At 43.3% G+C, this 15,740-nt stretch overlaps 1 protein-coding gene across 1 annotated transcript in view; it reads right to left on the reverse strand.

Annotated features, from left to right (window-relative positions):
* LOC143278029 (ankyrin and armadillo repeat-containing protein-like) overlaps positions 1-15,740 on the reverse strand; it is a 36,884-nt gene that overhangs the window by 19,194 nt on the left and 1,950 nt on the right. Inside the window, exons 2-9 of the mRNA XM_076583043.1 lie at positions 15,523-15,740; positions 11,609-11,871; positions 10,915-11,086; positions 8,577-8,681; positions 7,024-7,195; positions 5,281-5,464; positions 4,987-5,082; positions 4,311-4,527 (exon numbers count right to left, since the gene is read on the reverse strand). The exon at positions 15,523-15,740 is cut by the window's right edge and continues 156 nt beyond it. Coding sequence (XP_076439158.1) covers positions 4,311-4,527; positions 4,987-5,082; positions 5,281-5,464; positions 7,024-7,195; positions 8,577-8,681; positions 10,915-11,086; positions 11,609-11,871; positions 15,523-15,740 — 1,427 coding nt within the window. The remainder of the gene's footprint in view (positions 1-4,310; positions 4,528-4,986; positions 5,083-5,280; positions 5,465-7,023; positions 7,196-8,576; positions 8,682-10,914; positions 11,087-11,608; positions 11,872-15,522) is intronic.

Consider the following 15,740-nt stretch of genomic DNA (forward strand, 5'->3'; position numbering starts at 1 on the left):
GAAGTTGACCACCATAAAATCCTTGGCATCACTATCGATAATAATTTGTCATGGTCACATCATATTTCTCTGTTATGCAAACAGGTATCAAAAAATATCTATCAACTGTCTAGAATCAAACACTTTTTGGATCTTCACTGCCGAAAACTATTTGTCAGTACTTATATAGAATCACACATTAACTATGCTTCGACAGTGTGGGATTCGGCGAGTGACAGTATTATAAAACCTCTATTGAGTCTGCATAGAAGAGCTGTAAAATTGATTCTTTTAAAATCTTCATCATTGACTGTATCTGATTATAAAGCTCTCGATATCCTCCCACTGAAAACAAAACTTCTATTTAACAAAGGTCTATTTATGTTCAAAATCATGTCTGGATTTGCTCCCCCCTCGCTGAAGAATAAATTTGTAATCAACACTCATCGTCATCTTCATAAAGTTATGGTACCACTTCCAAGGATCGATCTTTTTAAATCTAGTCTGTCTTATTCAGGGGGCTGTTTATGGAATGAATTATTATCCTGCCTCAATGTAAACACTGTAAAAAGCATCCCTAACTTTAAAAACATATATCGTGCACATTTATTGAAAAACATGTGATTATGTGACACATATCAATTATAAACAAAAAATCATGTATAGATTGTCAATATATATACGCCTCTCTCCTCCCCTGTCAGTCTCTATGTCTCTCCACTGTCACTGTCACTATATCTGTCTGTTGTCAGCCTCCCCTGCCTTCTTTACTCTTCCTCTTGTCCATTCTTCCTTCCGCTCTCCACCACGCCCCTACCCTATTGTCCTCGTTGTTATTCATCTATCGCGATATTGTATTGTACATACGTTCTATGTTATGTTTGCACATGCTTATGCAATTTTGACGTTGATGTTGTGAATTGACTCTCGCTTTTTTTTTTTTTTTTTTTTTTTTTTTTACTTTGTTGTTTTTTTTCCAATTATTATTCATGCCCAGAGGGCTGGATGTAAAAAAGTTCTTTGTGCTTACTCCTTTACCCTCGTAAAATAAAATTTCGTTCGTTCGTTCGTTCATCAGCTAACATCCACCTCATTTAGCATCATCATCTAACACACAATCCGTTCAACACCGTCAACTAATATCCAATCCAGTCAGCATCATAAGCTAATACCTGCCCAATTTAGCGTCATCAGCTAGCACACAATCCATTCAGCATCATCAGCTAACATTCAATCCACTCAGCAGCATCAACTAACATCTAGTCCAGTCAGCTAACATCCACACTATTCAACATCATCAAATCCATTCGACTAACATACAATGCATTCAGTATCATAAGCAAACATCCAATCCATTCAGCATCATTAGCTCTGTGTAGCGACGCGCTCTCCCTGGGGAGAGCAGCCCGAATTTCACACAGAGAAATCTGTTGTGACAAAAAAAGAGAAATACAAATACAAGTACAAATACACTCCACTCAGCAGCATCGGCTGACATATTGCATGCGTTCCTCGAATGTTTGAATTTATTCAGAGTAATCGTGCCAAGAAACTAACATATCTCGAAAATAGTATTCATGCCAAGGTAATACCAACCGCTTTCCATTTTATCCAATATATTTGTGATTTTGTGCTTGGGCCAATACACTTTCCTGGTCAACTCTAGATTTGAGCCCACACACCCATAATACATGATACATGTGCACAACAATAAAGTGTTTTGAAACAACTGATCTGTTAGCTCTATAGGCGAAGTGAAAGGGATCAAAAGATGGAGGAATTCCTAAAAACCTGCATTCCTCCGTCTTTTGATCCCTTTCACTTCGCCTATAGAGCTAACAGATCAGTTGAAGATGCCATTAGCATAGGTCTCTACCACGTCCTCAGACATCTCGAAAATCCTAACAGCTATGCCAGGATACTTTTCATTGACTACAGCTCTGCGTTCAACACAATGGTGCCATCAAAACTATATTTTAAACTGAAAGACCTCTCGCTGCCTGAATCAATTTGTGCATGGATCCTAAACTTTCAAAGATGCAGACCGCAAGTTGTTAAAGTTGGTGACCTCACCTCCTTCACATGCATTCTCAACATAGGCATCCCACAGGGATGTGTTCTATCCCCACTGTTGAACTCACTATTCACACATGACTGTAAAACTCAAAATGAATGTAACACCATGGTCAAGTTTGCCGACGATACTACTTTAGAAGGGCTGATCACGAACAGTGATGAGTCAAAATATAGGGAAAAATACTGGAACGTGCCAGCTGGTGTTATCCAAACAACTTAGAACTCAATGTATCAAAAACAAAATAATTAATTTTAGATTTCAAGAAGACCAGATCTGACCCCTTACCACTTGTCATTAAAGACAAGCAAGTAGTGATCATCAGCGAATTTAAATTTCTCGGACTGATCATTTCCAACGATTTGAAATGGGAGAAAAATACGGAAAAAAATTGTTAAGAAAGCACAACAGCGCGTGTACTTTCTTCGGCGCCTCAAAAAGTTCGGAATTAAAAAAGAAACCATGGCTGATTTCTACCGAGCAGTCATTGAAAGTGTGCTGACATTCGCTATTACTGTTTGGTACGGAAACATTTCCAAGGCAGAAGTTGTAGCCCTTAACAGAATCGTGAAAACTGCTACCAAGATTACCGGGGCTGATCTACGTTCTCTAAAAGACATATATTATAAGCGGCTACTCAGAAAGCAAAATCACTCAGCCAGGACGAATCACATCCAGCTTTTAGGATTTTCGAAATGTTCCCCTCTGGTCGACGGTACAGAAGTATAAGGACGAAAACCAATCGCTTCGCCAATAGCTTTCCCCCAAACGCAATGTCCTGGCCCTCGAACAAATCCAGTATGATAAACAGAATTGTGCAATCAACAATCATCTACCTGAAGATCTGGTCATCAACCCCATCCACACGTAATATGCGGCTTCTGTTCAAACGTGTGTGTGTGCGTGCGTGCGTGCGTGCGTGTGTACGTGTGTGTGTGTGTGTGTGTGTGTGTGTGTGTGTGTGTGTGTGCAGTACGTGCGTGTCAGTATGCACAAGTTTTTAGATTGATATGCACTTGTATGTATCCTAATTTCTACTGTATCTGTGTATCTGTGTTTGCGAATGATTTTCGATATATGTTCGTACCTTGTTATGTACTACCCCCCCACCCCGCACCCCCCCCCCCTTCCCCCAGCAATTCAGTCGATCGTGTCTGGAGAAAACGATCAGCTCCCCCACCACCACCCCAAAAAAGATATTTAAAAATAGATAAATCCATTTTCGGGCGTAATACACACAATAATCAATCCGGACAGTTCTTTTGACAAAATCATGAACGGCGGATCGAACGCGTTCTCCCACTCCGAACATTGCTGTTTGTCACGAGGAATCTGGTGAAAAGTTCTGTTCTTGTGTCACAGAGTTGAAAAGGGGAAGGAGATAACGAAAACGAACCGCGTAACATGTGAACCATGCAACAATTGTAACACAGAAGCAAACCATCACATTACTTCAAACGAAAAATAAATAGATAGATAAATAAATAAACAGATAAATGAATAAAACGAACATAACGAAGAAAGAAGAGAATACCATAAAAAGATAAATAGAAACTCGGACAATAAGATACCACATTTTACCGAGTGGATCGTCGACCTCCATTCCTGTTTCGAACAATCGATCTTCTTATAAACAATTTTCACACACACACATACACGCGCACGCGCGCGCACGCACACATACATACAAACACACACACAGACACACACACACACACACACACACACACACACACACACACACACACACACACACACACACACACAGAGTCTTGGCTTTTTCGCCTATATGTTGTCTGCCTGTATTCACGATGACCGTTACTTTATTTTGTATTGTATTACTTTTTGTCACAGCAGATTTTTCTGCGTGAAATTCCAGCTGCTTTTCCTTGGAAGGGCACTTCGCCACTGTGCAGCGCCACTCATCTTTTTTTTATGTCTGCAAGCGTATTAATTTTGTTCCACATAAAAGTGGACTTTTCTGTATGTATGTATTTGCTAGGGGAAAACCCTTCCATTGCCGTGGCTTTAAAACAAAAAAACAACAAACAAACAACTTTTTACCTACGCTAAGTGTATGCTGTACACGGGACCTCGGTTTCTCGTCTAATCCAGAAGACTAGCACCCAGACCACGACTGATGGTGTAATGGTCATTCGTTTCCTTCGTCATTTAGACAGCCGGGTTTACTAGAGTGGTTTTTCCTTCAGAATTCTGCCAGGTGACAACAACCTTTTTGTTTTGTGGATGAACTCACCCGAAGGTAACACCTGAGTGCGCCGTTGGTCGACCTTGGCGTCGTTGATGAGGAGAAAGGCGGTGATGTTGGGACGGTTGTACATGGCGGCATAGTGCATCATGAACAGCCCTGTCTCGTCCGCCTTGCCTGTCCGCGAGCCCCCTTTGCGGCACAGAGCTTGGATCGCCGCCACCATGCCTCGCTTCGTGGCCGCCTTCAGGCCAAGGGCCGGCATCTGCATCAGATTGGGATTGTACTCAGGATCAGGATCAAACTAATACGTTGCAGTGCCGGCCAGTTTTTTCCATCGCCGCAACGGACTTATTGGAGAACCCGTACAACTAGATTCATTTATGTCAGCTATGTGCACCAAACAATATTTTCTTTTTGTGTCAGATATGTGCACCACTTCTTTTGCTAAAGGCTCAGATTTCCGAAATGGGATTGAATAACAGGTTCATTTAAGGGATATTTGATTTTACGGTCTGCATCGCATTGTCAACTAAAAAGCGTTGCTTTTCACTTTGTGGTGTGTTCGTTTGTTTGTTGCCAGTGAGCACTACATTGTCCCTCACCTGAAAACGTGTTCCAGGAGAGTTCTCCTACTATCAAACCTCCCATCCTTTTGGTGGACTTTTCCAGAAGTTTGATAAGTAGGTCTCTCGGGGTTAAAATAGAATTTGAAATAGCTCACAACATCTCCCGAAAGATGGACTAAGTTGTCTCCTGTGGCTATTTCTGGGTGGTCTCCATGAAGCCTTTTTACCTTCATTGTCCACACCCGTTCCATCTACACGCATACACATGCCCACACCCACACACAACTGATCAACCGGAAATGAACTATAATCTATTGCTGTACTAAAATGCAAGTTTCATAAGCAGTCTTAGCAAAGCTAAATTTGCACAGTGTTAAGAATGTTCCTAACTCCACGCTAATTTCTATAGACGCTGGATTTAGTAAAATCGCTCAACCCTGACCTCTTACCTTATATTTCACGGAGTTTTTGTAACCGAAATACTTCTTGAACTGCTCCTGGATATGGATGTCAGTCATCGGCAACCTCTTGGCCTTCATCTTAATCATCTCATCAACGAAGGCCCGGACCCACATCGGCTTCTGCGGGATACTGCCGTAGTACGTCTCAAACTCTATCACCATGGCATAGTATCTGCATCGTCAATCAACGTGTGTCACCGCCACATGTTACACTTCAGCATCATCAAGGACAATAGGACAGAACACCATCAGATGGTGTTCCATTCGAATTCATTATTGAAACTATTCTACACGAAAATAAATTGTCGTTTCATCATATCCCAATGAAGTGTTGTGACTGAAATTAATATGTTTTCTGATAAATTAATCTTCTGATAAACCATACATGGTACATGCCGTTCTATGTGGAGTGCTTTGTTGTATATGATGCAGTGAATAAACAAATGCAATAAACATTTCTATAGGTTGTTTTATAAAGAAAATAAAGCTTGGGCACCAGCAAAGAACAACAGCAGCCGACTTGGTCTCACATTACAGAACCACATTTGTAATCAATCAAACAATATCTTCTTTCTGTGTCATTTTTCATAAGATAAACAGTGTGAAATCATTCAAAAACGCTCTCATTCAATTATCAAGTTCTGAAGAACTAAAGATACGCTGCTGCAGAATCGGTCACATATTGGACTTCTGATCCAGTATTCACCCATGATCAGGGTTAGGCCCCGTTTTGGCATTGTGTTGTGTCCTTGGGAAAGTAAATTTTCCTCATCAAGTGGGAATGGATACAGGACTTCAGTTGGAGAAGGTTAAAACTGTGGGAAAAGAGGATTCGGCCCCGCCTTCTTATGCCAAGCCCTAGACACAGTAGATATGAATTCACTGCCCAGATGATCGTAAAAGGGTTAAGCTTTAACTTAAAGAACTAAAGGTTGAACATGACAGGGGTGCGGGGTGGAGGGGCTTACTGCTTCATAGACTTCTGACACACACCTCTCAGTTCCTGAATTTCACTTCACGTACACGAAGGATATATATTTTAGGAAGCAGGGCCGGGTTGACGGGGGCGGTGGTCAAACGGTTAAATCGCTGAATTCTCGCCCGAGTGGGTTAAGGGTGGAGATTTTTCCGATCTCCCAGGTCAAGATATGTGCGGACCTCCAAGTTCCTGAACCTCCTTTGTTTGTATATGCACGCAGAAGATAAAATACGCACGTTAAAGATCATGTAACCCATGCCAGCGTTCGGTGGGTTATGGAAACAAAAAACTTACTCAGCATGCACCGCCCCCCCTCCCCCCGCCCACCGAAGACGGAGTATGACAACCTACATGGCGGGTTAAAAAACCAAAACGGTCATACACATAAAATGTTGCGTGTGTGTGTGTGTGTGCACGCGCGCGCGCACGCTCGTGCGTGTGTGCGTATGTGTGACTGAAACCAGATTGAATGAAACGAACGATGAGCGCCCAGAAGGCAGCTGTCAGTCGGCTCCACCCAGGTAAATGATTCCATGTTTGTAAAGCACATGGATCTTCGTCTCTGACTGAAGATAGGCGCTAAGCAAAGTAAGTATCCATATCATAAATCATCATTGTACATGAAAGCGAGATGAGCACAGCTGAGTTTGCTCAGCTTTAAGGATTTTCCTAAGTCAACACTATATAGTTCCACAGTGATGCTGAGGTCGCTTGTGCAACGCAACCCAGCCCTGAGTTGTATATATCCTCACTTCTTTTTGTTGATCTCATGGGTCAGCATATTGCAGGCATCGTAGCTTGGAATCCCCTTTGCCAGAAGGGTGGCCAGATGTTTGAAAGACTCCTTACAGATCTGCGGGTACTTCTTGATCACCTCTGGGTTGGCAGGACTCATCGGCTCTGTGGCCAAATCAATGCGGATTCCTGCAGCGTTGGGAAGAGATGTTATATTATTCAATGAACAATGGAATTCTGGTGGTGTTTGGAAGAGAGAGCAATAACCATCAAATGATATGTCACTGTCAAAGGAAGTGGGTGAGTCTGCCTTCTTCCTGTTTAAGAGTTGAGTTACTGAGATAGAAAAAAAGAGCACAGTTAAAAGTACAGAAGAGAAAATGATATATCATGCACAAGTGATAATGATGAAAACCACATTGATAAAATAACAAATGACTAAAAACGCAGTGGCGTCCTCAAACTCACGAAGGCTACACCTATCCATGCTGACAATTCTGAGAAAGCAAATATTGTGAATGAAAGTCTGGTCAGTACTGCTGATTTCGTATTCAGAGAGATAATTTATGTGACGCGTCCCGAAATGAGTAGGATGTCACAATCATTTTCATTTTGACTACTTATTCAAACGAACGCTTCTAGGTATTCAAACAGTTTTCTTTTTCGTGGTGATGGGTCATATGTTATGCCAAATGCTGAACTATGATCTCCTGCCGGTCCGAGCTCACCATGCCGAAAGATTCACGAGACTGGAAGTCTGTCAACTACTTCCGTTATCTCCTGCGCACTACGTGCAGACTACCGTTAATGCGCAATGTTGAACGATTACCCATTAGTGGTAATGCGCAAAACTGTACCCATTACCGGTAATGCGCCAACTGCTTTGCTCATTACTGGTAATGGGCAAAAACTGTTGCGTATTACCGGTAATGTGCAAAATTACTCCTGCGCACTACGTGCCGACTACCGTTAATGCGCAATGTTGAACGATTACCCATTACTGGTAATGCGCAAAATGTGCCCATTACCGGTAATGCGCAAAAACTGTTGCGCATTACCGGTAATGTGCAAAATTACCGCTATTGAGCACGACATATACAAGGTTTGACGTCCTACATCAGAATACCAAAAATTAATCAAAATCTTAAAGACAGCACCGGCACAGCCATCAAACATCTAAGATAAGGGAAGACATATAACACACACACAGAGAGGAGAGGTAGGGGGTAAAAAGATAGCTAAGAGAAAGACAGCCAAGCGGTCAGAGCGGGGAACTATCGAACCGAGCGGCCTCTGTAAGAACCATAGTTCGAATCCCGACAATGCCTGGCGGGTCAAAGCTTCATTTTTTTTTTCTTTTTCTTTTTTTTTTTTTGTTAGCAAAATTTAATGCGGCAAACAGGTTTATGCATCATCCCCTTCGTGTATAATCATTATAGACACTGCATGCAGAGAGAGATGCGGGAGGGGGGAGTGAGAGAAAGGGGAAGAGAGATTGATGGAGATAGACAGATAGAGACACAGACAGGCAAACAGACAGACAGAGACAGACAGACGGAGAGATATACACCTCCATGCAAGCTGAAGTAGTTCTTGCCACAGAGGAAGTTTTTACACTTGAAGTCAGGACCCACGATCAGAGGCGGCAGTTCTCTCTCCGTTCGGCACTCGTCCCCTGTAACACGTAACAGGTGGTACAGTATCCTGTAAATGTTCTCACTGAAATACAACAACATAACTTCGCAAAAGATACATCTTATACATTGCAATACGATCGCCTATAGCAACCAGCTACGTCTAGGACTCGGTACAGGTACAGGACCCAGTCCTGTCTTTCCACCGTTTTAACCTTCCCAAGCCGAAGTCGGATACCCCTTCATTCATATCTGGGTAGAGTGACCTGGAAAATCTGAGTTAAGTGTCTTTCCCAAAGGACACAACACCAGGCCAGAACAGAGCCTTGAATCCTGACCACTGGTGAACAGCTGAATCAGAAATCCAACGCCTAACTGGTTCTGCCACGGGTCCTCCTCCTTACCCTGTCAGTTCTCTCGCTAAATACCAATCAGAAATCCACAACTGAACCGGTTCTGCCACGACCCCTTCTCCTTACCCTGTCAGTTCTCTCGCTAAATACCAATCAGAAATCCACAACTGAACCGGTTCTGCCACGACCCCTTCTCCTTACCCTGTCAGTTCTCTCGCTAAATACCAATCAGAAATCCACAGCCTAACTGGTTCCCCCACGGCCCCTCCTCCTTACCCTGTCAGTTCTCTCGCTAAATACCAATCAGAAATCCACAGCCTAACTGGTTCTGCCACGGGTCCTCCTCCTTACCCTGTCAGTTCTCTCGCTAAATACCAATCAGAAATCCACAGCCTAACTGGTTCTGCCACGGGTCCTCCTCCTTACCCTGTCAGTTCTCTCGCTAAACACCAATCAGAAATCCACAACCTAACTGGTTCCCCCACGGCCCCTCCTCCTTACCCTGTCAGTTCTCTCGCTAAATACCAATCAGAAATCCACAACCTAACTGGTTCCCCCACGACCCCTTCTCCTTACCCTGTCAGTTATCTCGCTAAATACCAATCAGAAATCCACAACCTAACTGGTTCCCCCACGACCCCTTCTCCTTACCCTGTCAGTTCTCTCGCTAAATACCAATCAGAAATCCACAACCTAACTGGTTCCCCCACGGCCCCTTCTCCTTACCCTGTCAGTTCTCTCGCTAAATACCAATCAGAAATCCACAACCTAACTGGTTCCCCCACGGCCCCTCCTCCTTACCCTGTCAGTTCTCTCGCTAAATACCAATCAGAAATCCACAACCTAACTGGTTCCCCCACGGCCCCTCCTCCTTACCCTGTCAGTTCTCTCGCTAAATACCAATCAGAAATCCACAACCTAACTGGTTCCCCCACGGCCCCTCCTCCTTACCCTGTCAGTTCTCTCGCTAAATACCAATCAGAAATCCATCGCCTGACTGGTTCCCCTACGGCCCTTCCTTCTTACCCTGTCAGTTCTCTCGCTAAAATACCTTCACAATCCATGCATTCGGCCTCCACAACACTAGCAGCTAGCACTCAGTCCCATCACTGCATTTGCACAACGACAAGGAATTAAAAAGAAAACACCCCCCTTTTATTTCATGATTGTAAAAAGTCAAGTCAAGATTTTATTTCATGATTGTAAATTCAATAAGCAACAATTGCTTTTATGTATTAAGCCATCAATGAAAAAAAGTGAAAAAAAAAAGGAAAAAATACAGGAGAGAGAGAGAGAGAGAGAGAGAGAGAGAGAGAGAGAGAGAGAGAGAGAGAGAGAGAACAAGCTAAAGAAAAGCAACAACAACAAATAAAATGAATATATATATATGAAAAAAATATGTGTATAAATGTGTGTGTGTGTGTGTATGTGTGTGTGTGTGTGTGTGCGTGCGTGCGTGTTTGTGTGTATGCATTTGCACACTGGTGGTGTCAGTGTGCGCGCATGCGTGGATGCGCGCGGGTTCGCTGGGTGTGCCTTATTTTCTTTCTAATCCTTGTTTCAGTCAATCGCCTTCTGCCTTTCTTTCCCTTCGCTGTATTTCAATGTATCTATTTATTTATTTATTTGTCTTATAATTTCATTTCATTTTAATTCATTTTTTACACAAACCTAGAATTACAATAGGCTCTAGACCGATGGGTTTATGAGGAGATCGAGTATCTGTTGCATTATATATATATATATATATATATATATACTTTTTTTTTTTTTTTTTTTTTACTGCATTATTATGTGGTGTTGTATATAATTATCATAGATTGTCCGCACGCTCTGACATCTTGAAATTGAAACTGTTTGTACATTGTTCGCTATTCAGGGTATTATAATCATGTAGAGCCAGTACTGAATTCTCTCTGACCTACGAGGTTGGGGAGGAGGCGGGAGGTGTCGGGGATCTTCATGCGTTTCTTCATGGCGATGAGGAAGGGCGTCAGGTAGCTGACCACCTTCAGCAGCTCCAGCTGATACACGACATCCGGCTTCTTCATCAGGTTCTCCTCGATCATCGCCTCGTGGTGCTGCAGGCGGGCCTGGGGACACACGTGCAAGCCTCAGTCATCCTTCTCTCTACCTCGAAAACGGAGTATGGCTACCTACATCATGTACATGGCGGGGTAAAGACGGTCATACACGTAAAAGCCCACTCGTGTACATACGGGTGAACGTGGGATTTACAGCCCTCGAACGAAGAAGAAGAAGAAGAATCCCTCTCTCTCTGTATCCCTCACTCTCTTACGCACACACGCATACACACACTCTGCTGCTTACTTACAAACAACACTCAAAAGCCTACTCCTTCCTAAACAACCCTGATTCACCATGTATATACAGTTTTTATCACCAAGTGTACCGGCAGGGTCGCAAAGAATATTGAGGGGGCGTGGGGGTAGTACACAAAAAGGTACAAACATAAATTGAATCATATGCAAGCGCCGAGGACATCTATCTATACGTCCGGCAAATGATCTATTCGCTATCCACACACACACACACACACACACACACACACGTAGCCCCCCTACTAGTACTAGTAACTAGTAACCAGTACTGACGTAAAGCCGTTCATATCCCGCGTGGTCCAGGTTCTCCTCCAACAAGCGTATGCAGCTGGAGACGCGGTAGTGGGAGTCCGCCACGAAGAGGTTGTGGTGGAAGGGCACGTGGCGCTGGAAGAAGTGCATCTCCATGCACAGGTGGTCGGCGTACGACGTGAAGAAGCGGCGCTCCTCAAGCACCTTGGGGTCAGCGGTCTGCTCCACGGGCATGTTGCTGTAGGCGTCCGACAGCTCTGGGTCCTCCGTGATGTCGGACAGACCTGCCGCCGGCAGCGCCGCCCGGCACGGGACACACAGATGGAGAAGATAGTGTATTGTATTGTATTGTATTGTATCGTATTGTATTAGACGGGCGCAATAGCCTAGCGGTTAAAGCGTTGGACTTTCAATTTGAGGGTCCCGAGTTCGAATCTCGGTTACGGCGCCTTGTGCGTAAAGGGTAGATATTTTTTCCGATCTCCCATGTCAACATATGTGCAGACCTGCTTGTGCCTGAACCCCCTTAGTGCGTTATACGCAAACAGAAGATCAAATACGCATGTTAAACATCCTGTAATCCATTTCAGCGTTCGGTGGGTTATGGAAACGAGAACTTACCCAGCATGCACACCCTCGAAAACGGAGTATGACTGCCTACATGGCGGGGTAAAAGCGTCATACAGGTGAAAGCCCACTTGTGTACATGCAAGTGGACGTGGGAGTTGCAGGCCACGAGCGAAGAAGAGGAAGAAGTATTACTCTTTTTTGTCACAACAGATTTCTCTGTGTGAAATTCGGGCTGCTCTCCGTATGCTGGGAGAGAGCGTCGCTACTACACTGAGAGCGCCACCCATTTATTTGTACCGTTTTCCTGCCTGCAGTTTTATTCAGTTTCCTATCGAAGTGGATTTTTCTACATAATTTTTGCCAGGGACAACCCTTTTGTTGCCGAAGGTTCTCTAACATGCGCTAAGTGCATGCTGCACACGGGACCTCGGGTTGTTGTGTTGTGGTGTGTGTGTGTGTGTGTCCTCAGTTGCATGTGTGTGTGTGTGTGTGTGTGTGTGTGCGCACGCGCGTGTGCGCGCGCGCGCGCGCGCGCGTGTGTGGCCTCAGTTGCATGCAAGATCACGGAGCACATTGTCTCTCTCTTTTTTTCTTTCATTTCTTTTAGTGCTCTTCACATGTCTTTCTTCATTGACCGAAAAAAAAAGAAAACCGACAACAACGAAACGAACAAACAAAAAAGAGGCAAAAAACAAAACAACAACAAACATGAACTCTTCAAGTCACATCATTCACATCATTCACGCACGCATTTACATCATTCACGCACAGTTCTATATCTGTGTGACAATCTACTGATTGACAAACTCTGCACTTTTTAATCGGCATAAGATCATGTGTGTCTGTGTTGTTGTTTTTTAAAGGGGACCTCGGTTTATCGTCTCATCCGAATGATAAGCGTCCAGACCACCACCCAAGGTCTAATGGAGGTGTGTGAATCGAACCAGTGCGCTCAGATTCTCTCGCTTCGCATGCGGACGCGTTACTTCTAGGCCATCACTCCACACAAGACATTGCTCACAATGTAATGTTGCTTATAGTCCAGCCGACAGCAAACGGACACATCAGGTTTTAAAGGTTAAAGATCCAGTCGCTTTTTACAGCCATCGGGGCAGTGACTTCACATCCACTGTGTCTAGGTAGGGCTCTTCATAGAAAGGCCGGGGCCTTACCCGATCCCTAGCGTACCGAAGTCATGTACCCATTCACACCTGGGTGGAGTGAGGAAAATCTCAGTAAAATGCCTTTCCCAAGACCACAACACCAAACCGAAACGGGGCCTCGAACCCTGATCACTGGTGAACACTGGATCAAAAGGCAGAATGTCTAACCGATTCTGCCAAGGCGGTCACGGTTAAAATTCCTGCCCGGCACAAGGACGGAAGGAGATAAGACATTGTTGCTTACAACCAGGCCGGCTGCACAGGGCCATGATTATCAGGACTGCCCACCTAAAAAAGAAAATCAAATTTTGTTAAACACAAAACTCTGTAACATCTGATAACAAGAGAGGCAAGGCCTTCAAGACTCACTTGTGATACACTTTTTAAAAAATCCAAGCTTTTTATGTATTGAGTATAATTTCAAAATGTAATGTTTAAGATGAGAAAGATCAGTTTAAAGCAAATTAAATCCCCTAGCATTAATTACAGAGTAATTTCCCTTTTTTACTATCTGCACCAAAACGTTTGCAAAATAAATAAAACTTCCATGCTTAGCAAAAGAAGTTCCTGTTTGAACAAAAAATGATAATAATGACTGCTCTAGTTGTTGGGTCGAATATCAGATCAAAGTGCCAAGTTTAGAAAATACAAAAAATATAAATATAACAGTAAATGCAGTTTGCATATAATTAGGCTTCATTTTTCTAATTTTTTTGTGCCCATCCCAGAGGTGCAATATTGTTTTAAACAAGCTGACTGGAAAGAACTGAATTTTTTCTATTTTTATGCCCAATTTGGTGTCAACTGACAAAGTATTTGCGGAGAAAATGTCAATGTTAAAGTCTACCACGGACACACAGACACACACACACACACAGACAACCGAACACCGGGTTAAAACATAGACTCACTTTGCTTACACAAGTGAGTCAAAAATGAAATAAGATAAATAAAAAGTTCATGACATCTCCCCAAGGGCAAATATCCCGAGGACCTCATACGTTTCGCTTAATCTATCATCTCCAGATAAAATGTTTTAAAAAAGAAAAAAAAAGAAAATTTTCAATGCGTGCACACACAAAATACACAAAAGGCCACATATGCAAATTACATTGCAAAACAGACAGCTTGTGCCCATTCAAGTGTTCACAATATCACCACCTAAAGTATATCATTTTATGACTGCAAATTCAACTGCAAACTATAATTCTGAGTTTCGGTTCGCGAGTTCAATGACAAATGCACGTCTTACCCCCACCCCACCACCCTCCAAGTTTCAGTTTCCGAGTTCAGTTACAAAGGCACCCAAGTCTTCTTCGGTTATTTATTCTACGTAATTTTCACGTTATTGTATTGTTGATGTTTATCTATTTCCTTATTTGTTGATCTTGTTTGATTATTTCAGTTCATTTTATGATAATGTTTTACACAAAACCTTGGGTAGTCTCCCAAGGCCTGACCATCGCGTTTGGTTTATGCAAAGATCAGACATCTGTCCTCCCCATTTTTTTTCTTGCCCAGCAGGCCTGGTTTAGCGTACAATATGTGGATCAGTACTCACGCTTTGTGACAACACCTCCTTGAAACAAACTGAAGATGAAACTCAGATGATAACTCATCGTTATCATCATTATTATTACTGTATACTATTACGCACTAATGTATATGTATTGTTTCACGTGGGACGCTTAGAGACCATTATATGTGGAGTTTGCGCCATAAAAGTACTGTAATTATCATCATCGTCATCATCATCATCATTGTTATCGTTATCACCTTCACATCTGCACTCCATCTCGCTCACTACGATCGGCTTCGGATCCACTCTGTTTACGCATACCCAGATTCAAACACTCGACTGTTGGCCGCCGTTCTTTCTCTGTTTCTGGACCTTGCGATTGGAATGAACTTCCTTTTTCACTTCGTCAAGTCTCCACACTCAGCTCTTTCAAGTCTGGCCTTAAAACCCACCTCTTCCCAAAATAGCCTCCCTTGCCTGCCCTTCCTTGTCTTTAGTTTCTACAGTTTTAGAGTTATGCATGCGTGTGAATGACTGGTGTGAAAGCGCTTTGATTTGTCTCTGCACAAGATCCAGCGCTATATAAATACCATTATTATTATTATTATCATTGCTATCATTATCATTATTATTGTTGTTGTTGATGCTGATGCAGTTGTTATTGTTGTAGTTACTCCACTCACCACCATTGACAAACTCATTCAGCAGACACAGCTTGGTCTCGGGCTTCCCGCTCTGGTTGACGTCCACGCTTGTGCGCCAGCGCTCGGAAAACTTGATGCGTTTCTCCTTGGGGATGATGGCCCCGTGCCAGAGGCACTTGACGAAGTAGTCCACTGCCACCATGATCTGCCCGATGCGCGTATCCAGGTAGGCAGGGGGGATCTGGCAGCAGGTGCTC

This window comes from Babylonia areolata, chromosome 2, assembly GCF_041734735.1.
Source record: "Babylonia areolata isolate BAREFJ2019XMU chromosome 2, ASM4173473v1, whole genome shotgun sequence".
Lineage (NCBI taxonomy): Eukaryota > Metazoa > Mollusca > Gastropoda > Neogastropoda > Buccinidae > Babylonia > Babylonia areolata.